The following is a 22,186-nucleotide window of genomic DNA, read 5'->3' on the forward strand; positions in this document are numbered from 1 at the left end:
CCCCCACCCCAAAACAACTTTTTAGGGGGGGCACCGACAGCAGCGCGGGGCCGGGGGGGCACCGGGGGTTTCGCTTCCCCCTCCCAACCCCACCCCCCTGCGGACGGTTCTTTTGGCATAGAAAAATAAATGGCTCCGCGTCGGGCCCCGCTATTCCCGGGATGGGGGAGGGGGGGGCAGATTTTCGGGGAGCCCGGGAAGGGGCTGCGGGGGCCATTCCCAGGGTGGGGCTCTGTGCTGACAGGGCTGAAGCATCCTTCACACGGGGGGAGAGGGGGGCACGGAGGGGCCCAGCGCGGTCGCTAGCACCGAGGGGGCAGCGCGTCCCCATGTGCCGCGCGGGGACCCCCCCTCCGCCGGGCCTTTGGCCATCGCTAGAAAAAGGGCATCTATAGGGAAGGTAAAGGGAAGGGGGTCCTTAGGGCGGGGGTGGGATTTGTGCCCCCAGGAGGTCGTAGGCGAAGATGTTCCAGAAGACGGCGAAGAGCAGGAAGGTGCCGTAAGAGAGCAGCACCACCCACCAGCCGCACTGGTCCCGCAGGCTCTCCTCGTAGCTGCGCAGGATGGTCAGCCCCATGCTGATGCCCACGATGGCCCCCGCCAGGTGTGCCATGAAGCTGGGCTGCGGACCCGAGGCTGGCAGCGGCGGCGAGAAGCGGAGCCACACGGCGCGTCCCACCTCCGAGCTCACTGCGGGACAGCGGCGGTGACGTCGGAATCCTCACCCGAGCTGCTGACCCCAACCCCCCTCCCCGTTGTCCCCGTACTCACTGCACACCAGCGCCAGCACCATGCGCAGCAGTTTGTAGGGGCAACGCATCCCGGCCCAGTTCTGAGGGCAGACGGATGGGTGGGTGGGCATGGGGCACCCTGCAGAGCTGAGCCCTGTCCCCACGGTGTGCCCCGAGCTCTGCTTGCCAGCCGTGCCAACCCAAGGTGCCTCCCTCCAGTGGCACAACCCCTTGATGCCCAAACCATGTTCTCGCCCCAATGGTCTTAACCCCATGATGCCTATCCCATGAAGACCACCCTACAGACTCACCCCAGGTGCCCATCCCATGGTATTCACTCCACAGTCTCATCCCGTGATGCCCAACCCATGGTGACCACCCTACCGTCTCACACCATGATGCCCACACTATGATGGAACTGGATAATCTCACACCACGATGCCACCCTACAATTTCAATGATGCTCACCCTACAATTTCATCCCACAGAACCAACCACATTACATCAACCCCACAGTGCTGTCCCACAATTTCACCCCACGACACCCACCTCATGATCTCACACAACGATGCCTACTCTATGCTGCCCACCCCATGCTATCCACCCTACACTCTCGCTCCACGGTGCCCACCCAGTGATACCCACCTCATTATGCCCACCCCACGATCTTACACCAGGATGCAAAACTCAAAAAACCCATCCCGCAACCTCACCCCATGATACCCATCCCCTGGTGCCCACCCAGGGCTGCTCTCCTTACGATGCCCACCCCCAAACCCCACCCCCCGAGGTGCCCCCGCTGCTGACCATGACGACGTTGGCGAGATGCGCCGAGCAGAGTGCATACACCCCACCTGAGCCTCCAACCAGAGGTGCCCGCATGTCCGTGATGGAGACGGTGAGAGACCCTGCCAAACGTTCCCCATTAATCAGGGACACAGGGACAGCAGGGATGGAGATGGGGGGGGAGACAGGCATGTGCCCACCTGCAAGGACACCGGCCAGGTAGAGGAAGCTGATGCGCAGGATGCCGTGCACCATCTCCAGGGGCACCCCGATCATCAGCTGCAGGAGGGCATTGAACCCTAGCTGCTCCAGCCTGTAGGGGACACCATGAGACACCGTGACATGTAGGATGGGATGGGTTGGAGGAATCCCGCTGAGAGCAGGGACTCACCCCACGTGCATGAACATGTAGGTGAGGAAGCGCCAGGCGCGGGCGCGGTGCCCGGGGTGGTAGACCAGGGGGCTCTTCATATACTCGGGGTGATAGGTCTGCAGCACCCACTTGTTCAGCCGGGCCCCATAGCACAGGAACACGATGATCTGCGGGGAAAGCACAGGACCGTTGCATCCCAGCACTGCAGGGACACTCCCGTCCTGCAGGGGGACATCACTACTGGGGACATCCCTCCCATTCGCCCCTTGGCATCCTGAGGGCATTGGCGCATCGCAGCCAGGGTCACCCTGGGGATGAGTCCCCGGTGGGGATGGGAACATTACACATGGGGTCAGCTGTCCCTTCCACCACAGGTCTGAGACCCCACGGGGAACGCAGCATCACATTTAGGATCACCCAACCCACTCTAGGTCTAAGACCCCAAGGGCACCACACAGCAGCTGGGTTCAGGCACCTGGGTGAGGGTGACAGCTGCCATGAAGACAGGAGGGGGACACGTGCGGTGCTGGTAGAAGTACCAGCGCCGGTCCATCTCACAGGGCAGGATCTCATAGGCCACGTAGCGAACGAAACGCTTGTAGAAGCCCAGCCCAGTCTCATCGAGGAGCCCATCCCGGGGCAGGGCTCGCTGCCCATTGGCGATGGCACGTTTGAAGCTGCTTGAGCGCTTGCTGCTGATCTGTGGAGAGAGCCTGTGGCCACCGTCGCCACAACCAGCTGCGGGCACCCGGTCCTGGCTTGCACTGGACGGTGCCCACTCCACCCCATCCCATCCCACCCCACCCCATCTCATCCCATCCCATCCCGTTCCATCCCGTTCCATCCCGCTCCATCCCGTTCCATCCTGTCCCATCCCATCCCACCCCACACAGGGTAGCACCCACTCGCTCCCATCGCCGTGTCACCCTGGCACTGACCAGGTCTACCAGCTCCTGATAGCAGACCTGCCCTTCATCATTGCCCTGTGCCAGGGCCACCAGCATGTCCAGCTTGGCAGGATCCAGGGGCAGCTCATGGCTGTGCACGAGGCTGGCAAACGTCTCCACGCCGATGAAACCGGTGTTCTCAGGGTCAAGCTGCAGGGAGAACAGCACAGACATGGCCAGGCTGCATCCTGGCACAGGAACCTGCATCCCAGCATGGGAACCTGCATCCCTAAGCAGCTGGGAGACCCGGATTGCTGTCACCCCACGCCCCTTGCCCCTCCATGCTCTGTGCTGTGCCACTCACAGAGCTGTGCCATCCCCACGACGAGCCACGCAGCCACCACTCTCCCACTCCGTTTTTCCCCGCCGCCAGCAGCCTGCCAGCCAGGAAGCCATGAAGCCAAACACACGCGTGCTGCTGGCACAGCCTCCTCCTCCTCCTCCTTCTCCTCCTCCCCCACAGCTCCCATGCACCTGCATTTCCAGGCTTCACAGCACCTGTGCTGGTGCACCACACCGAATGGGCAACCCCTTATCCAATGGATATCCCATGCAACTGGGCATGCTGTGACCAACAGGTAACCCACACCTTTGGGCACCCCACACTACTGGGTGTCTCGTACCCCATTCCCACTGAGTGCAGAGTGGGAGCACAGGGTTGGGTATAGGATTGGGGGTAAGATTGGGTACAGGATTGGGGTGCAGAGTTGGGTGCAGGGATGGGTGCAGGTTTGGATGTAGGGTTGGGTGCAGGGTTGACTGTAGAGTTGGGGTGAAGGGTTGGGTGTAGGGTTGGGTGCAGGGTTGTGTGGAGGTTTGGATGCAGGTTTGGGTGTGGAGTTGGGTGCAGGCTTGAGTGTAGAGTTGGGGTGCAGTGTTGGGTGCAGGGTTGGGTGTAGGGTTAAGTGTAGGGCTGGTTGTAGGTTTGGCACAGCATTGGGTGTAGATTTGAGGTGAAGGGTTGGGTGTACAGTTTGGATAGTACAGTAGGGTCGGGGTGCACGTTTGGATGCAGGATGTGCACAACATCACAACAGCCATCAACACACAGAGACGGGGAGCACCAGGTACCCCTTGTCCCCCCACCACACACGTGCCACGTGCTGTGCCACACCAGGACCCAGCACACATCTTCTCATACACCGAGCACTGGGAGCCACTGATGGTTCGGAGGCATCTCCCTGCACACAACGCCGGGGGTGGCCCACCGAGGAGCCGCTCCGTGCCGAAGGGCTGCGGGGCACCGGCGTGACCCCGGCACCGCAGTGCCCAGCGGGGAGCGGGGGACTCGCCCAAGGTCACGGAGGCAGCCGGGGGGCGAGAGGGGCACCGCGAACCCCACGATGAATCCCATCCCAGCCCGCGGCGATGCTGCCGGCTCTGCTCGGGTTGGGTCGGGACGCACCGCCGGGGCCGCCGGGAGGTGCCGGGTTGCGGGGCCGGGGAGCACCGAGCGGTACCGCGGCGGGGCCGGATCCTGCCCTGCGCTACGCAGCAACGCCGCTCCCGCAATCAGGTCACGGGGCTCCGAGCCCGCAGCGGGGCTGTCGGTTCTGGGGGGGTTCCATCCAACCCTCCCGGCGCTCAGCACCCCGCCGTCCTTCAGGGATCCCGGGGGAGGCCACAAGTGAGCTGAGCTGCGCGGCCTCAGCGGCACCACGCGCGCGCGGTTTGGGGGCACGGGGCACGACGCTCCCCCCTCTCGGATCTTCCCCCCCGCTCCCCCCCCGGGCTCTCACCTGCTCCTGGATGAGCTGCAGCAGGGAGCTCCTGTCCATGCACCCGGCGGGCACCGGGCTCCGCCGCTCCCCCGCGCCCGGGGCCGGCGAGCCGGGCAGGGGAGCGGAGCGGGCGGCGGGGGCGGCGGGGGGGGCGGCTCTCCCCGCCAGCCCCGCGTTGCGCCGGGCCCGGCAGCGAGCTGCGAGCGCCGGGAGCCGCCGGTGGCAGCGGGGCGGCGGCGGAGGCGGGGGCGGGAGCGAAGCCGAACGGAGCCGCCCCCGCCGCAGCGCGCGGCGCAGCGCTCCCCCTCCTCGCCGCGCTCCCCCCTTTTCGTCGTCGTTCCCCCCCCTTTAACCCCCCCGTCCTCCACCTCGGGAACAGCGGCCGCTCCGCCCCGCCCGCGGCACCGACCCCGCGTGCTGTGATGGGCTGCGCGGGGCGAGGCGGCACCGGGAACCTGCGGGAGCTGATATGGGTTCGTGCATCGCCGTATGGGTACCGGAGTCTTGGTAAGGGTACCGGTGTCCCAGTACGGGCACCAGCATCCCAGTATGGGTACTGGCATCATAGTATGGATGCTAGTGTCCCAGCATGGGTAACAGCATCTTGATATGGGTACCAACATCCCAGTATGGGTACCAGCATCCTGGTATGCACATGTGCATCCCAGTATGGGTACCGACATCATGATATGGGTGTTAGTGTCCCAGCATGGGTAACAGAATCCTGGCGTGAGTACCAGCATCCCAGCATGGGTACCTGCATCCCAATATGGGTACCAGTATCCCAATATGGATGTCAGCATCCTGGTGCTGGTACAGCTACACGTATGTGCATCCCACTGTGAGAGTGTCCATCCCAGTATGTTACCAGCATCTCAATATGGGTACCAGCATCTCAATATGGTTATCAGCATCCCAGTATGGGTACCAGCATTCCAATATGTGTACCAGCATCCCAGTATGGGTACCAGTATCTCAATATGGGTATCAGCATCCCAGTGCTGGTACAGGTACAGGTACGTACATCCCAGTATAAGTGCGTGCATCCCAATGTGAGAGTGTCCATCCCAGTATGTTACCAGCATCCCAGTATGGGTATGTACATCTTTCTATGGGAATCTGCATCCTGGTATGGAAACCTGCATCTCAGTACAGGTATGTGCATCCTGGTATGTGCATCCCAGCACTAGAACAAGCATCCTGGTATGTGCATGTGAATCCCAGAATCAGGATCTGCATCGTTGTCCAGGAACCTGAATCCTGGTGCAAGTATCCCAGTATGGATTCCAACATCCCAGCACCAGGTAGATGCTGCATCTGGCCCAGCTGCCTGCCAGATAATGATCCATCCCCATAACCTCCCATCCTGGGGACCCTGCTCTGCCCTGAAAGGATCCCTTGCATCTGCCCCATCCATCCTCTGAGTGTGGGCAGCAGCTCCCCAGGACCACATCCCATGGGAGAGATACTCTGTGGGGTTTAGCTGTCCCTGGGGCTGCTGTAAGACCCTGGAGAGGAACTGGGAAAATCCCTTTAGTGCACTGTGTTCCTGGTGCCCTGTGCCTGTGATGGATCCTGCAGAGACAGAAATAAGCAAGGGAAAAGCTGCCACTGGGAAACAGGAGCAGGAAGGGAGGTGGCACAGTGCTGAGTGCTGGAAAGTAGGGCCTTCATCCAGAAACCAGGCTTCTGTTTGTACCCCAAATCCCCATAACTTTCCCCAGATGGGTGAGCAGCCCCTGCCCTCAGGACTCCTCCCTGCTGTGGGGACCCCAACCAGCACAGAGACAGGGCTGTGAACGGGAAGTGAGTAAAAATTTATTTCATTGTAGAGAACAAAACTAAAACAGCACGGCTGCGCCAGGCCTGGAGCAATGCAGGGCGCACAGACATCCCTGTGCTCCAGGGCTCTGCCCCATGGACACACTCCTGGCAGGCAGCAGGACAGAACAGGAATGAAAAGCCCGAGGACATGGCTCCATGGGTGGGTACCAGTGGAGAACCCCAGGCTGGCAAAAGCAGCTCTGGCCAGAGCCAGGGTTGGGGACAGTGCCACTGCTGGGATGGGGACAGCATGGCAGGATGCTTCCCACAAATGGTGGCTTCTCCAACTTCTCGCTGGCTCCAGGCCACAGTACAAGTTTAAATAGACAAAGGGACACAGAAGCAGCAGACTGTCCCTCAGTGCTGCCCCGAGCTGCCTGTAAATAAGCCTACCCTGAGTGCAGCCTAAGAGCTAGTGTCACTTATTTCACCAGGAGCTCCCCCTGGCACAGCAAAAGTGGGTTGGGAGACTGGGGTGAGTAGAGTGTGGAGCTCCCAGGAACAGCACGGGCTGGTATCACTCTTTGGGATGCTGAGAATAGAAGCAGCCCCAAACTCAGGCTGGCTGAAATGCCAACTGGCTGGAGGTGGGCATGGGGGAAAAACAGCTTCCAGTTGTACCAGGAGGTGCAATGCTCAGAGCCTCCTGCTCTGGTAGGAACCCACAGAGGGAACAGCAGGACAAGGACCACACAATGGCACTGCCAGGCAAGGGCATCCTCAGCCCCTGTAGTGCTCTCTGGCACTGGGAATACTGGTTGTGAGGGAGAGGGAAGGGACACACAAGCAGGTAGGAGAGGAGGGCAGATCGGCCAAAATCCAGATGGGATGGTATTAGGAAACAGGGACTTGGGATGGGAGTGTGCCTTATGGGGCTGAAGCCATCCAGCACTGCTGCAGCAGGCAGAAATCCTGACAGCCTCAGTGCTGGCACTGTTGGAGCCATGAGGGCCTCCAGGAGTGTCACCCTGCAGAACAGAGGCCCTAGCAGGGCCCCATGCAGAAGGGATGCGCCTTGCCCATGGACAGATAAACACTCGTGTTTGAACATAAAAACAAACGCTAAAAAATCATTAACAGAATAAAAGAAGGGAGTGATCCCTTTGGCTTCCAGGGAGGAGGCCCCCAGCTGCCACACAGGCAAGGTGCCTGGGGGCCAGTGGGGTGAGGCTGGCTGGTGCCAAGGATCGATCCTGCTGGTGCTGGGAACTCTGGCTTCTCTGATCCTGCAATTGAGGCTGGGGGAGGAGGATTTCCCACCAGGGACCAGCGGGCCCTCATGGGGCATCATTCAGGACAGGGAGCTGGTGGCACAGGAAGGACGGGGCGGAGAGCAGCTCTCACTTGTTCTTGGCCAGCACGCGGTACAGCGTGAACCCCACCAGGGCAGTGACTGCAGCCCCCAGGGCCACCCGGAGCCAGAAGGACGCAGCTCCCAGCTCCACAGCATTCAGGTGGCTGCAAGGGAAGAGAGAAAAGATTGGTGAGTGAGTGATGTGAAAGGAGACAGGTGTCCAAATGAGCCTGACAGCTCTTAGGATGGCATGGCGCAGCTCCAGGGGATAAACCCCATCCAAAGGTGCTGGTGCAGCACTGAGCACCGTGAGGCTCCCAGCTCTGCACACCAAGTGCCCAGCACGCGGCATCACCATCAAACCCAACGATGGCTGGTGGAAGGGAGGCAGGCTTCACCCTCCCACAGCCCTGAAATAGCACACCAACATCTAAATAATTAGTACGAGCAAGGAGGTACTCATCTTCCTTTCTAGGTCAGGCTGCTTTTACAGCTCCAAGTGCAGAGAGCCCCAGAAGCAGGCACAGTGATGCTGGCACAGGGGTGAGAAAATCAGCAGCAGCCATGGTACTGACCTGGGGACAGTGAGGGAAGGGCCCTGTGCCCTCTGATCGTACACATTCCCTTCCTAAACACGTGCTGTCCTGCATCACTGTGCTCCTCTACGAGGAGAAAAGACGTATCCATTATTCATTCTCCACTAAATCGGCAGGAGAACAGCCAATCCCTGGTCCTCCATTACGCTGTTATTTATTTATACCAAATACCCTAAGATATATAAAGAATATTTAAATTTTAATACTGCAGAGAAAAAAAAAAAGAAAAAGAGCGTTGGCTCTAAAAATAAAGTTGTTTATTATTAAGGGAAAACCACTCACTGGTAATCCCATCCTGTCCTCCAACGCACCCACATGCTCTCCTGGAAAGGGCAGAGCCCCCACCGTGCTGCCCAGCCCCCTTCAGGAGCAGCTCCTTCCCAAAGCAACCTGAGGTCCTGCTCCTCTGATCTCTTTGCTGCTACTGAACAGGAGAAAACAGCCACCTCCTCCTCCCTGCAGGCGCTGGCACACTAGGCTGGCTACTCACCTTTCAGCACTTTTTTATCTCAGCCTTCAAAAAACAAAGATCCTGCCATCAGAGCTTATCCAATAAATCTGCCAGAGGGCTGCATGAGGCAGAAGACAGTTGAGTCCCTTCGCCCTCTCATCTCAGAGAAAAAAGTGGCCCTTTTGTTCCCATTAATCACATAAGCAGATGATATCAAGAGCTTGGGAGAAACCATGGGGAATGCAGGGTGGGGAAGCTGCAGCTTCCTGCCCTCAGCTCCCAGCCAACAGCCCCCTCCACGGCACGGATACTAACGGGAATGTGGCAGCAGTGGCCAGCTTGGTGTAGACAGCAGTGCTGGGCAGGCCCTGGCTGTGGCAGGAGAAGAGGAATGGTGGTGGGAGGCAGTGTTTGTAGCAGAACTCAGCTGGGGACAACCCGGGCTGCTGGCTTGCTTCTGGCAGATCTGTCTTGGAGGCCACAAAAACGCAGGGGATCTGGCTGTCCATGTAGTGTTGCTGCAGGCAGAGGAAGAAGGCGAGGGGTGAACAACTGGCCACTGCCCTATGGATCTCCAGGGAGGGAATCACAAGGGTTCCCCAGCCAAGAGGGGACCAAGAAAGGAGGACTGGGCTAGCACCAGTGCTTCCTGGAGGCGTGGGCTGTAGCTGCAGGGCAGGGGAAGGCTGCTCCTGCACCCTCCTGGGAAACGCAGGGCTGCCACTCAAAGGCTGATGTCCCCCAGGGTGTCTGCACTCACCTTATAAATACTGGCACAGTAACTGAAGGATTTGGGGTCACTCAGGTCATAGATCAAGCAGGCAACGTCGCAGGCTGCGTCCGACGCCTTTGTGAACTGCATCTCAGCACTGACCTCGTGCAGCTGGAGCAGGAAAGGAAGGGACAGGGGGCACAACACTGCCATGAGGAGATGGAGCTGAGTCTCACATCGACACACAAATGATGCAGTGTAACACAGCCACAGCACAGGGGTGCTGCGATGGTGCAATATGGGTGGACACAGCCCAGCCCTGCTGCCTGCTGCTGCGGCCAGGCAGACGTAGCAGCATTGCTCCCCTCTCTCACACTTACTATAAGGTACTTTTCCTGGCCGTTGACCTGCACAGTATTGATCGTGTAGAGAGATGGCTCTCCTGGGTTCTCCCTCTGGGCCTGCCATGGATGAAAACACAGTCTCAGACAGCAGGGAGAGTGCTTAGGAGAGGGAGAGCACTTCACGCTACTCTGATCCTTGCGGTCTAACAGCTACTGCCCTTGAAAGCCAGCCAGAGTCTGCCACAAGACAAGGGCCGTTAGCAATGAGCAGGGAAAAAATCAGCATCACCTTGGTCAGATCAGGAAAGAAACAGCCTCTCAGAATCCTTGGGACAAGCAGAGGGAGGGGACCCACAGCCTTACGCAAAATAAAGGGGCAAGAGCCACGGCGTAGAGGGGTGGTACGAAGCCCTGTGCTGGGATGCTGGGTCTGGCCAGGGCAGGGAGGTGCTGGCACACAGCAGATTGCTCAGCAGCCTCACGCTCTGCCTCCTGCTCCACCAGAGAGGGGAGCAGCCACTCACCGCGAGGCTCCTGCCGAGGAAGGCCTGCAGGAAGGCAGACTTGCCTGCGCCCCTGGCTCCCAGCACCTTGCATAGGAAGACGTTTCTCTGGGTCTGGCCTTTCTCCAGGTCAATCCTCTTCTCCCGGGTCACTGGCAAGAGTAAGGGCAGGTGAGTGTGAGGAAAAAACCAAGCTGCCAGGAGGTGAGGGCACTGCTGTACCTGTGAGGGCCTGAGTTTGGGAGTCCTGCTCTGAGAGGATGGGGTAGCCCAGGTAGCCGAGGCACTCCAGGCAGTGCTGCACATCCAGGTAGGCTATGAGGCTAAAGAGACAGAGAGCATTGGGAAGCTGGTCAGGGGGATGTTAACAAGGTCAGCAAGCACTATGTGATGAGACTAACAACGTGGGAGAGGGACTGAGCTTACGTCCACTGGCAGAGAAATCCATGCAGGGAAAGCAGGCCTTTATCAGTGGTGCATACCGTGTTGTAGAGCTCAGGGCCCCAGGGCATGCAGGGGAAGACACTGAAGAAGTTCTGCAGCTCTGCAGGAGAGAGGGCACCATCCTGGTCCTGCCAAAACAAATGGGAGTCAGCAGCTGAGGAAGGACACAGCCTACATGCACACAGCAGCTCTCTACAGCCACGTCAAGTGCTGTCAGAGACCCCTCTCTAGGGGTTCTGGCACACCAAAGCCAACTCATTTCCTGCTGCAGAATGACACAGGGATCCTTTCAATAGCAGACATCAATTGCAAGCAAGGCCAGAGCTGCGTGACTGCACAAAGAGCCTGAACCCCAGGGACACTCATCACTGTACAACTAACAGGCGCTGCCAGAGGGGATTCTCTTCTGTGACTAAAACTGGAGCCACCACCAGCCCTGCCACTGGGAAGGACCTGTTCACATGCACCCTGCAGCCTTGAGCTGCTGGTCCTGCCATGCTGCAGGCCTGTGCTGCAGGGAAACCAGCCTGAGGTCTGCAAGCAGTTGCTGAGCCCTCCAGACAACCACACGCCAACACAGCAGCTTCAGGGTAGCATGTCACAGGGCCACACCACAGAGGATCTGCTGGCATCTGGGCACACAAAGACATGTTTAGACTCAGTGCTGCAGCTCCCATAGAGCTGCCATAACCCAGATGCATACCAACATGTAAATAATTAGATCAGATGCATGCAGATCCAAGACACACCCTTCCCTCACTCTCCAAAGAGCCAGAGTATGGCACAAATTAGTTGCTTTCATTCCCTCTCTGCAGCCCAGCACCTCTTTCAAGGGGCTGCCAGCTGTGTTGACACTTCTGCTCAGTTTGTGGCTGCAGGCCAGCAGCTCTGATCACTTTCCCTATCACCCTGTGTGCTACAGGCTGCACAGCTGACACCAGCTCAGATCCCAAAGGCCCACACTTTACCATGTGCTCTTTGGACAAGGCTGGTGACCCCAGTCCCATGGCCCTGATGTGCAGCTACAGTCAGGTACCTGCAGCTCACTGCGACCACCAAAAGCCTCAGCAAGAAGCTACACGGCGCACTGCACACCTTGTCATGCTTCTCGAAGAGCCGCTGCAGGAACTGGTAGCCCAGGTGGTTGAGCTCCGTGGAGCAGCCAGGAGGCAGGCGGAACCTGCCAGGAGAGACCCAAGTGAGCAGCTCCAGCACCTCCTTGCTCCCTGAACGAAGGGCAGTGTGTCAGCGGGTCCTCTGCAAAGCCACATCTCAGCCAGAGCACACAGCTCCACAATCCCTCCTTGCCCATGGCTAGTGGCTGTTTCTAGGCCTGGCTGTTCCCTGGCTTTAGGGAAAAGGTGCTGAGTGTGTGGAGCAGGCTCCCCTTGGTACATCTGCACCACCTCCCAGAATGGGAGGTGACGAGGTCTTTGCTTAGCCTCACACTCAGGGCCGCAGAAGGGCACAGCTCTTTCCATCAGCACAGGCCTTGCTGTCTTCCTCCATTGCCTGCTCTCTGGGGAGAAGATGAAGCAGCTCACAGCCAAAGCCTTTCATTACTGCCAGATCACCACCTCCAGGGTGGCAGGGAGCAGAGAAGAGACAGCAGCTACAGAATCAGCCAGAAAGGCTATGCTGACTGCTCACAGCTCCTGACAGCTCAGCTCAGGCAGAGACAGAACAGCCTTCAAAAGTCCCTTGTTGATGTCAAGGCAAGTCAGGGACAAGCCTTCATCACTCTGTTTTTTGACCACCTACACCACAGCCAACAGCACAGTTAACAACTTCAAAACCTTCACATTATTACCAACCCCCTGTTCCCAGCTCATGACCATAGGGAAAGGTAAGGAGCATGAACATGACCGTAAGCTCAGGGTGCAGATTCAACCTCAGCTGAGCAGTGCAGCAGATGTCAGGGTACTGAGTTGTACACCACGGTGTTGTCACACCCTGCCAGCCCCACTCCATGCCAGGATACGCACTGTGGGTACAGATAATCATCTGTCAGCTCCAGCTCGTCATCGTAGCCAAAGCGGCGAAGGATAGTCCATGTGGTCTCATGCCTGCCCCTCTGGATGAAGAGCGTGTTGAGGAAGAGGAAGCCTGTGGGGGAGAGATCAGGCAGCTCAGACAACAGGGGCCAGACTGGGATTCAGCCTCAGGGATCCTCATCTCAGGAGTCTGCATTCACTGGAAAAACCATGCTTGGACAGAAAGCTTTCCATGGCCATTAGCAGGCTCAAGTTTGCTTTGACAAGAGGGACTAATTACGCCTGGATTGAGATCCAGGAGGCTCAGCCTGGTTACAGGGCCCCTTTGCAATATGCTGAAGGAGGTGGATCCATCCACTCCTTGCAGTGAAGGAGTAGACAGTCCCTGTGCTGTTACCATTTAACGTCAGGCCGTTGTCTTGCACTCCATCCGTGGTGTTCTTCCACACAACCATCTTCACATCCTCCAAGGCCTGGGGAGCCAGCGGGTTTCCAAAGCAGGACTTCTACCTCCCAAGAGAAAGGTCATTGTGAGCCAGCACGTGGAGAGCAGAACCATCCATCTCACCAGTATCCAAGGACCAGGAGATACTGCAGCTCCACAGCTAATCCTACCTGAAAGTAGTTGAGTTCATCATCACTGAGGATCTGGTTATTATCTTGGTCTGAGAGGTTGAAAATCCGGGTCAGCGCTCGTGAACACGCAGGTCTCAGCTGCAAGGGACCAACCATAGTAACAAAACCAGGACACTGCATTCGGTGTGGCTCTTTCTTCTGCCTCCCAAACCCCAAAACCCTTCCTGCAATGGGAGCACAGTTCAGGTAGGCCAGCACCACAGCCATGCTGAAGCTGGAGGTCAGAAGCATCACAGCCCACGGGAAGGTTTGCCTTGGACTCTTCCCACCACACAGTCTAGAGCATGAGGACTCCTGCAGATATCTCTGGTCAGTGCACTCTCATCTGGGCTGCACTTAGCAGGGAGAACTCTTTCCTCCTTTGTTGACTCCCCCCAGGGCTACCACTTTCTCCTTCTTGCTACTTTTGGCACAAACTCTCCACATCGTTCCCAGGGGTAAAAGGCATAGCACCAGTCTAGATCTCTGTGACCCCACAGGTGTGATGGGCAGAGATTCCTCCAGGAGCTGTGAGCAGCTTCTTACCTGCTTCTCTTCCGGGTCATAGAGGGGTGCAGTGGGATGCAGCACAGCTTTCTGGGCATAGTAAAAGAGCTCAGAGATGTTCTTGAGGTTCTTGGCAGAGCACTGTGGACTCAAAGGAAGACACAATGCTATGAGTGGGCAACGGGCTTGTGACAGTGGGGAGAAGGAGGTTGACAGGAGCTCTCCAAGCCACAAAGTAATGCACGAAAGCACAGAGCAATCTCTGTCCAGCATTCAGGAAGAAAACAAAATGGAATCCTTCTGCACACACTCAGGCTCTGCTGTGCCCACTCCACAGCCCAAGAGCCAACATAGGCTGCGTGCAATTCCAACACTATTTACAGCTAGACAGGGCAGACACCAAAACCCACTCTTTGTGTGGAAAACAAAGCACAGAAAGCATAAAGCACAGGTCCTTGAGGCTCAGACTGAGGTCGTTCTGCAGAGCAACACTAGCAGGGCAGATCCCCAAAAACACGAAGGCTCCTCCTGTGACATCAGTCACGTGCTCCTACCCCTCACAGAGTTTTTTCATAAACACTCAGGTCCCTCACCTCCACACAGGTCTCAATCTCTGAGAACTGGTTCATGATGGGCAGGATGACTTCCATGGAACTCCCCATCTGCAGGTCAGACTTGTTTCCAACTAAAATAATGGGGATTCTGGAGGAGAAAGATGGTGAGTCAGAGAGCATGAGTGAGCCCACACCTCTGCCAGCCTCAGCTGGGCTTCAGCTGCACATGTTGCTGCACAGCTGCCCAGGGAGCCTCCCCGCCTTCCTCTGCAAAGTCCAGAACAGCTTTCCTGCTTCCTACGGCTGGGAGCATCCATCTGGAGAAACAGATTGCCTGATCCTGCTTACGCTTTCACCCAGCAGCAATATGTTCAGGAGCTTTTAATCCAACACAGCAGCCTTCTGCCTAAGCGACCCACATGCAGCCTATGGCTTCTGTGCTGCCATCCTCCCCTAGCAGCCTCCCTCTTCTTTTCTTGCCAATGAGACACCAAGGTAGGGGGAGGGGGGAAACCTTCTCCCGTGACCCTCTGACTCAGCTAGACCCACAAGGGAGAAAAGCCCCACATTCTTCTGCTGCAAGTTGTCTAGCCACCAGTTGCACAGCTGGCTCAATCTGAGCAACCTCCACAGGCAACAAAGGCAGTGAGGGCCCTGCAACCTCCCAGTTCTGCCCACAGTACCTGGCACCCTTTTCTGCTCCCCCGTTCACCATGGGGATCCATTTTGTGCGAATCTGCAAGGCAAGAACAGAGAAAGACCTGTGAGAGCAGACTGGGGAGGGAGAAGCAGCTCCCAATGCACACAACGTGGCTGTCAGCAGGGCCCTGCAGCCATCTGCTCCCCAGCATTCCCCCGCACCAGCAGGCAGAGCATACCCAGGGATGCTGTATGCCAGCAGAAAGATGTGACAGGCCTGCTGCCTCCAGCACAGACGGGCAATTGCCAGCATGGGAGCACGCCCAGGCTGTGCTCAGCCTGTCTCTGCTTGCAGGAGTCCCAAATCCTAAAACCTCTGGAGGGCTGGGGGCATTTCAAGGCTCCCAAAGGGGACACGTTACCTTCTCAATCGTGGCTTCCTTGGTGACATCATACACCACACAGACCACGTTAGCCTGCAAGAGGGAAGCATAAAGGGGGTGAGCAGAAGTCCTGGTGCTCCCACAACGGCAGGGAAGCCTTCCAAGCTCAGGCAGCTCCAGCCCCAAATGCTGCCACTGCGCATGCACTAAAACCCAGCAGCTGTGGTTTAGAATGCATGAGCAGTACACACAAAAACACAACACACATGCTGCCTGCAGGCTCGTCGGGAACTGGACAACATCAGCTATAACCTCAGTTGTTTTGTGCCAGCACGCAGAATCTCCCTTCTCAGCTCTTGGCACAGCACGGATGTTTTTCTTCTCCAGATTGGCAGAAAGCACGTGGCAGCTTCCACCTCTGTTCCTCCCTATATGTAAGGCCTCCATAGAAGAGGGAAGGGCACACATGTGGCCATGGCAGCCACACGACTCAAGGCCATGCCAAGCCAGGCAGGGTGGTGGCAGCACACAGAGCTGCTCAGCCCAAGCCTAAGGGCCAGGCAAAGGCAGAGGAGCCCTTTGACCACAATGCCTGACTGCTGCCAAACCCCAGCTCTGCAGTGGAATGCCAGGAGCACAGCCTCACTTCTCTGCTTCAGGCCCCATCCCACAGCCACCAGCACACCCACCACCATGCCATGCTCTCCCAAGTGATGCTCTTGGGGTGCCACCCCTGTGCCAGGCAGCCAGGGTCCCCTTCTCCATTTGGCTGTGCATGGGAACCACTCCTTCCCCTCCCTGCACTTGATACCTCAACTCCCCACTTCCAAACATACGGTGGTTTGGCAGCTGCTGACCTCCCCTTCCCAGCCCTGCACAGACAGCACCGACACTAACGCTCTGTTTCAGGCAGACAGAAGGGATCACTGGCCCTTTCAGGGGAGAGTTTAGTGCTAATCCCAGGGATGCACAAGGGTTTAGCAGGATTTCCTGGAGCCGTTTTAAGCATCTCAGGACATTCCTCCTGTCTGGGTAGAGGGAGCAGGAGCCCCATGCCCCTGGCCCACCTCCTCAGCTGTTAGATGCCAAGGTAGAGCAATGGAAAAGTTTTGCTGTGAGATGCACAGGGGGGAAAAGGGCTTTGTTACATACTATCAAGAAGCCCTCCTCTTGAAGGAGCCAAAGTTAATCCCAAAGTGAGGGAGAGCAGCAGGGCTGGTTGGATGGATTTTTTCTCCTCCATGACCTGTATATCCCAGGGCTCCAAAACACCACCTCTGTGTCATTGCTTTATCAGGCAGCCACAGGGACCTCAAGCAGGAAGCAGAGGGTCTCATCAACAACTGCTGCTCCCCTCCACCTCCTGAGAACATCCCAGGGCTGGAAGAACACCACATGCTCAGCAGCCTCCTCTACCTACCAGTCAGCAGGGAGCTGCCCCCCACTGCTCTCCTTCTGGTGGCTCCCCAGAAGGCCAGGACAAGCTCTACAACAGCTTACAACACAGAGAAGGATTAAACAAAGTGCTAAACAAACTGCTAGTGTTAATCCACAGATAACCAACTGCCTGCACATCTCTGGGTGGTTAATGGAAAGAGAGAGCAGTCACGTGTCACACGCAGGCTGCAGGGCTATGGCAGTGCAGCCTCCTGCCCTGCAATGCCCCATCCAGCCCCGCTCACCTTAGCAATCTCCTCTTGTAGCTCATCCTCAGTCTGCTCTGACTCTGGAAAGGGAGAAAAACTGTCACCACCCACTGTCAATGGCTGCTGCAGCAGGGGCACCCTTCCTGCTCGCTGCAGGTAGGCAAGGAGAAGAGAGGCCAGCAGGAAACAAGAAGACAGTCTCACCTGAGTAGTCCACAATGTGAGTGGGGACCTTCTCAGGTGTGACATCAGCCGGGATCGTAATCTCTTCTGCACGAGGTGGCACCTACAAAGCAGGCACTGTGTTCTGCTGCATGAAGCAGCCAGTCAGTCCAAGCAATGGTGAGGATGGGTGATGGGACACTCAGATCTCAATATAGTTGCTGCCCAGGGAGGGTGACTCCTGCCTGCAGATTGCTTCCCTGCCTGCTGGGAGCTGCAGCAGGCTGATGTATGCTATTGCCTGCTCCTCACACAATGAAACCTGACAGCCTCCCAGCCCTGAGCACTCCCTGGAGATACAGCCCTGCGTCCCATCATGAAAGCAGCATTTAAAAAAGAATAAATCAGAGCTGCCACCCCCACACTAAGCCCTCAAGTGCTCCCCTAGCTCCAGCCTGACCTCCTGGCAGCTGGAGACAGGGTAAGCTGATTGCCTGGGCTTTGCTGTGAAACACAGAAAGGTGCTGGAAACCAGTTGTTCCCCTGCAAGCTTATAAGCACTATCTGCCTGCGGGCAGACACTACTGGTGGAGCAGTGCAATGCCCCTTCTGCATCCAAGCTGCGATGGGATGGCAAGCCACACAACTAGAGGCCCAGAGGGGCACGTGTAGCCAGGCTGGAGGCCACACTGACAGCCCTGATCAGAGTGCCAGGCCCCGCTTCAGCCATGCAGGAAGGCAGGCGTGGCCCGGCCCCTTCCATGGGCTCTGTTGTGGTGCTGCGATGGGGCTGCAAAGCCCCCGAGGGAGCAGCAGGGAACGAGGCCCCAAAGGAACAACACTCAAACGGAGCCACCGCATGGACAGGGGCACGGAGAAAGCACCGCTCCGCCTCCAAACGCCTGGGGCTGCAGCCGGACACGGCGGTGCCAGCGCTGCCCTGCAGCTCCGCGCTCACCTCCTCGGGGAACTCCTCTCCCACCAGAGCCATGATCAGGGACGTCTTCCCCACCTGGGCTAGGAAAGAAAGGGGAAACGTTGGCTCTGCACGGAGCCGCACACACCCGGCCTCGGCGGCCGTTCCCGGCTCGACGCCGCACGGCTCAGCGGAGGCCCCGCACAGCGGCGAGAAACCGCTGCCACCGGCCTCGGGACCGCAGCACCGGGAGCCAAAGCCTCGAGCAGCCCAGCTCAACTCAACCCAGCCCGGTCCGGCCGCTCGTCCCCCCCGGCCCCGCTGGCCGCCCTTACCCTCCCCCAGCAGCAGGATCCGCACGTCCCGCTTCATGGCGGCACCGCCGCCGCCAGCGCCGCTTCCGGTCGCAACCAACGAGTGGCGAGGGATAGAGCGGCGCGGCCAGCACAGCGCCCCCTGCCGGTCGGAGGTATTACCCTCGCGTTTTGTCTTGTTTTATTAGACCAAAAAAAAAAAAAAAAAAAGAAAGAAAAAAAATAAAAATAGAGCAGCAAATCGCGTCATAAATAAACACCACAGCAATCTCGGAGCGTCCCACGACCCGCCGCAGCCCGGTTCGGGGCGAGGCCTAGCTGGGGGGGCTGAGCCGGGGCCTGGCGTGGAGCCGCAGCCCGGCTCGGAGCGAGGCCGCCCCGCCTCAGGCGCCCAGCAGCTCCCAGACGAGAACCGCGCTGTGCGAGGCCGTCAGCAAGCGGCGGCCGGCGGGGGCGAAGCGACACAGGTGAACGGCGTCATCGTGAGCGGCGAAGTCCTGGGGGAGGCCGGCAGGGCAGCGCTGCAGCCGGAGGAGCCGCTCTGTGGGGAGAACGCAGGTTCGTCTGGAGAAGGCTCAGGGCAGGCGTTACTGCTGCTCTACAGCTCCTGAAAGGAACCCAGCAGCACCACGCTCCTGCTGCTTTCATAGGTTGGGTGTGCTGTGTCCAGGTGGAGGCGAGCGGTGGCCCCCAGGGGTCTGTCTTAGGAACGGTGCTCTTAAACATCTTTAACAGTGACATCAACAACAGAATCGAGTGCACCCTCAGCCAGTTTGCTGATAACACCAAGCTGAGTGGTGCGGTTGATATGGTGGAAGGAAGGGATGCCATTCAGAGGGATCTCAATAGTTGAAAGGTGGGCCTGACTGAACCTGATGAGGTTCAACACAGCAAAGTGCAGGGTTTGGCACTTGGGCTGCAGGAATGACAGGCATCCATACAGACTGGAAGGAGCGGGCCTTGAGAGCAGCCCTGTGGAGAAGGACCTGGGGGTTCCGGTGGGTGAAAAACTTAACGTGAACCAGCAGTGTGCTCTTACAGCTCAGAAAGCAAATGGGATCCTGGGCTTCATCAACAGAGGGGTGGCCAGCAGGGACAGGGAGGTGATTGTCCCTCTCTACTCTGCTCTTGTGAGGCCCCATCTGCAGCACTGTGTCCAGGTCTGGAGCCCCCAGTACAAGAAAGACAGGGAGCTGTTGGAGAGAGTCCAGAGGAGCCACAAAGACTGGAGCAGCTCCCCCACAAAGACAGGCTGAAGGAGCTGGGCTTGTTCAGCCTGGAGAAAAGAAGGCTGCGGGGTGACCTCATTGCAGCCTTTCAGTACCTAAAGGGAGCCTACAAACAGGAGGGGAATCAACTCTTTGAAAGGGTAGATAACAGCAGGACAAAGGGAAATGGTTTGAAGTTGAAGGAGGGAAGATTGAGGTTGGATATTAGGGGGAAGTTCTTTACAGAGAGAGTGGTGAGGTGCTGGAACAGCTGCCCAGAGAGGCTGTGGATGCCCCATCCATCCCTGGAGGTATACAAGGCTAGATTGGATGGTGGTCTGGTATTAAATGGGGAGGTTGGTGGCCCTGCATGTGGAGATTCATAATCTTTGAGGTCTCTTCCAACCCTGGCCATTCTGCATGTTAGGAAACATATTGGCAGTGGGATGTCAGCAGTTGGAGTAGATGATCTGAGTGTTCTTTTCCAACTTTACCGCTTCTATGATTTTTCCCTGTGTGACACACTACCCTGCCCTGGAGCAGGGCAGATACTTCACTCCCAGGGCTGTTGTTCCTGGGACGACACACCTGGGGGACAAGCAGAGCCCACAGCACTGGCTGGTACTCACCGCTGAAGCCGACAGCCATGAAGCGTGCTGCAGGAGACAGGCTCAGGGACGTGGCAAAGTATGGCAAGGAGATCTTCTCAACGACCTGTGCTCCAGCAAGAGAAGCACAGCAACATCTCAGAACTGAGCAGGCAGAAAAACAGCTGCCTAAGTGACACCTTGAGGAGGGTAAAGGGCTTCTCCTCCATGGGGAGGCTGACAGATGCACAACCTCTCTCCAGGCTCAAAAACCTGCCAAAGGCATCCCCCTCCAAGAGGTGACATGACAATTTAGAGACTGTTAGCACTCCCAAAAGCAAACACCTTCCCCTCCAGAAGCAGCATCAGTGATGGCAGCCTGCCCAGGGGCCTGGGGCCAAAGCTGGAGTTTCTGAGTGAAAAGCTGCCACACTGCCCAGCTGCTTGCTGAACTCACTTCATACCCTAAGGCTTGTATTACTTGCAGCCCCTGTTAGCAGGAGGGGATACTGCAGTGGGAGCCGTCATTTGGGTCAAGAGGGGGTCCAGCTCTCCCCCTGCAGAAAGAAGGGCTCATCTGCAAGCCCCTGCCTTATCTTGCAGGCCCTTCAAGGGAGACGGGGAGCACTGCCTCCCCACCATCTCGTTCAACAAAGCCATGCAACAGCAGAGGAGCACACACTGCCTGGGCATGGTGCACAGGGAGGGTACAAGTACCTGTTTCTTGCGCAGGCTGTAAAATAGAGCTTCCTTCTGCATCCCAAAGCCAACATAGACCAAGGTACCATGCTCCCAAGGGCAGAACGCAGCCAGGCTGGGTGGCAGGCTGCCATGACCCTGGCAGGGGAAACCAAAAGAAACCAAACTGAGGCTAGCTTTTCCAGCCCAACACAACACGGTAGGGAGCAAAGGAGAGCACAGGGCAGTACCAGCCATTGGGCTGTAGGTGTATAAGCACCAGAAAATTCATAGATTCATAGATAGAGGCTGTTTTCTCCTTCTCGCATTGCCATCTCAGCCGTGCTCACTGCAAAGAAACAAGGAGCAAACACACACTGCCATGGAAACCTGAAGCTTGTTGTTTACTGTCATGGAGGCAGGACACACAAGAGTCCAACAGACAGAATTTCCACCATGGCATTATTCCTACATGGGCTTGAAGGTTGGGCTGGATTAATGGATTAGTTTCAACACAAGCAAACAGAGCCCAAAAGATACATCATTAGTATGGGATGCAAGATCAGTCCTTCCCAAATTCACTGTGGGGAGACCTGTAAGAGCCAGGATGGTGCCTGGGGGCAGCAGGTAAGGACCAGAAAAGCCCACCTTCCTCTTGCACACCGATGTCAGGTACACAAGGGGCCAACTCCATATCCTGTCCCATACAGAACCCCTTCCTTTTCTGGCAACACTGTTCTGCTCAAATCCCTGACTTTGACTGGTCTGCAGCCAAAGCATTCTGCAAAGTAGCAGAGACTCGGGGCTGGAGCAGGAGTATTTGGCTCTATTAACAGTCACTGGGCTCCTGGTTCAGGATATTCACGCTCATTGGGAGTGTCAATCAGCAGGATGCTCATCATTAGGTCTCTCATCTGCACGCTGCCTGTGCTGGCTCCTGGCTGTGCTCAGTTTCACACAGCACAGGAGTATCAGCTGTGTGAAGGCAGTTTTTTCTCTTCATGCTCACAAAGTCAGTGCTTCCCAGTGGTTAAGCAGCACCATGCACAGCTCACACTGCCTGCCAACACCTCAAAGGTGCATGAGTAAGATATCCCACGAGCAGCAGAACCCATGAAAATCACTTTCCTAAGCAGACTCACTGTTTGCACCCATCCTTCTCAAAGCCTCGAGGCATCCCTCCCCTCCTGGGTGACTGAAACAACACATGTAAACACAATGGACTGAGCTGACGAAGATAGTTTCACGTGAGTTTGG

At 57.4% G+C, this 22,186-nt stretch overlaps 3 protein-coding genes across 13 annotated transcripts in view; all 3 read right to left on the reverse strand.

The window, feature by feature from the left end:
* Positions 1 to 81: 81 nt before the first annotated feature.
* RHBDL1 (rhomboid like 1) lies at positions 82 to 4,714 on the reverse strand. Its single transcript, XM_031595343.2, has 8 exons — positions 4,577 to 4,714; positions 2,829 to 2,987; positions 2,366 to 2,590; positions 1,909 to 2,057; positions 1,718 to 1,830; positions 1,539 to 1,639; positions 772 to 832; positions 82 to 690 (listed from the first exon to the last, which is right to left on the reverse strand). The coding sequence occupies exons 1-8, from the start codon at positions 4,613 to 4,615 to the stop codon at positions 419 to 421; spliced, it is 1,119 nt and encodes a 372-aa protein (XP_031451203.1). The 5' UTR covers positions 4,616 to 4,714; the 3' UTR covers positions 82 to 418.
* Positions 4,715 to 6,332: 1,618 nt separating this feature from the next.
* On the reverse strand, positions 6,333 to 18,599 carry RHOT2 (ras homolog family member T2). 7 transcript variants are annotated; one of them, XR_016471717.1, is made up of 20 exons: positions 18,478 to 18,599; positions 18,185 to 18,243; positions 17,269 to 17,350; positions 17,101 to 17,144; positions 15,458 to 15,511; positions 15,080 to 15,132; positions 14,436 to 14,544; positions 13,882 to 13,983; positions 13,336 to 13,434; positions 13,118 to 13,226; positions 12,712 to 12,832; positions 11,822 to 11,906; positions 10,709 to 10,854; positions 10,505 to 10,605; positions 10,304 to 10,434; positions 9,816 to 9,896; positions 9,484 to 9,606; positions 9,039 to 9,241; positions 8,252 to 8,338; positions 7,716 to 7,840 (listed from the first exon to the last, which is right to left on the reverse strand). XR_016471717.1 is itself a non-coding variant. In XM_090151622.1 (19 exons), the coding sequence occupies exons 1-19, from the start codon at positions 18,512 to 18,514 to the stop codon at positions 7,723 to 7,725; spliced, it is 1,827 nt and encodes a 608-aa protein (XP_090007748.1). In that variant the 5' UTR covers positions 18,515 to 18,599; the 3' UTR covers positions 6,333 to 7,722. The 7 variants fall into 7 exon arrangements, 6 of the variants coding, with proteins under 6 accessions (XP_090007748.1, XP_031451192.1, XP_031451194.1 ...); XM_090151622.1 differs by lacking the exon at positions 8,252 to 8,338 and having other exon boundaries at positions 6,333 to 7,840; positions 10,505 to 10,631; positions 10,765 to 10,854; XM_031595332.2 differs by lacking the exon at positions 8,252 to 8,338 and having other exon boundaries at positions 6,333 to 7,840.
* Positions 18,600 to 18,689: 90 nt separating this feature from the next.
* The window catches only part of WDR90 (WD repeat domain 90), a 29,504-nt gene continuing 26,007 nt past the window's right edge, over positions 18,690 to 22,186 (reverse strand). For 2 of the 5 annotated variants that reach the window (XM_031595311.2, XM_031595310.2), the window contains exons 41-43: positions 20,969 to 21,088; positions 20,294 to 20,378; positions 18,690 to 18,997 (exon numbers count right to left, since the gene is read on the reverse strand). In XM_031595311.2, the coding sequence (XP_031451171.1) occupies positions 18,840 to 18,997; positions 20,294 to 20,378; positions 20,969 to 21,088 (363 nt within the window). In that variant the 3' untranslated portion in view covers positions 18,690 to 18,839. Of the gene's footprint in view, positions 18,998 to 20,293; positions 20,379 to 20,968; positions 21,089 to 21,180; positions 21,279 to 22,071; positions 22,125 to 22,186 lie in introns of those variants that run through there. The other 3 variants (XM_090151614.1, XM_090151615.1, XM_090151616.1) reach the window with 3 other exon arrangements.

The sequence above is a fragment of the Phasianus colchicus genome, chromosome 16 (assembly GCF_987193195.1).
Source record: "Phasianus colchicus chromosome 16, bPhaCol1.hap1.1, whole genome shotgun sequence".
NCBI classification, from domain to species: Eukaryota; Metazoa; Chordata; class Aves; order Galliformes; family Phasianidae; genus Phasianus; species Phasianus colchicus.

Coding starts and splice junctions, on each gene's coding strand:
- RHBDL1 (XM_031595343.2), bottom strand. CDS start 4,615: ATGGACAGGAGCTCCCTGCTGCAGCTCATCCAGGAGCAG. Junction 1,831..1,908: donor TACATGTTCATGCACGTGGG/GTGAGTCCCTGC, acceptor TGTCCCCTACAG/GCTGGAGCAGCTAGGGTTCA. Junction 833..1,538: donor ATCTCGCCAACGTCGTCATG/GTCAGCAGCGGG, acceptor GTCTGCCCTCAG/AACTGGGCCGGGATGCGTTG.
- RHOT2 (XM_031595332.2), bottom strand. CDS start 18,514: ATGAAGCGGGACGTGCGGATCCTGCTGCTGGGGGAGG. Junction 17,351..18,184: donor GAGAGGAGTTCCCCGAGGAG/GTGAGCGCGGAG, acceptor CCTGCTTTGTAG/GTGCCACCTCGTGCAGAAGA. Junction 13,984..14,435: donor AGATTGAGACCTGTGTGGAG/GTGAGGGACCTG, acceptor TTGAGTCCACAG/TGCTCTGCCAAGAACCTCAA.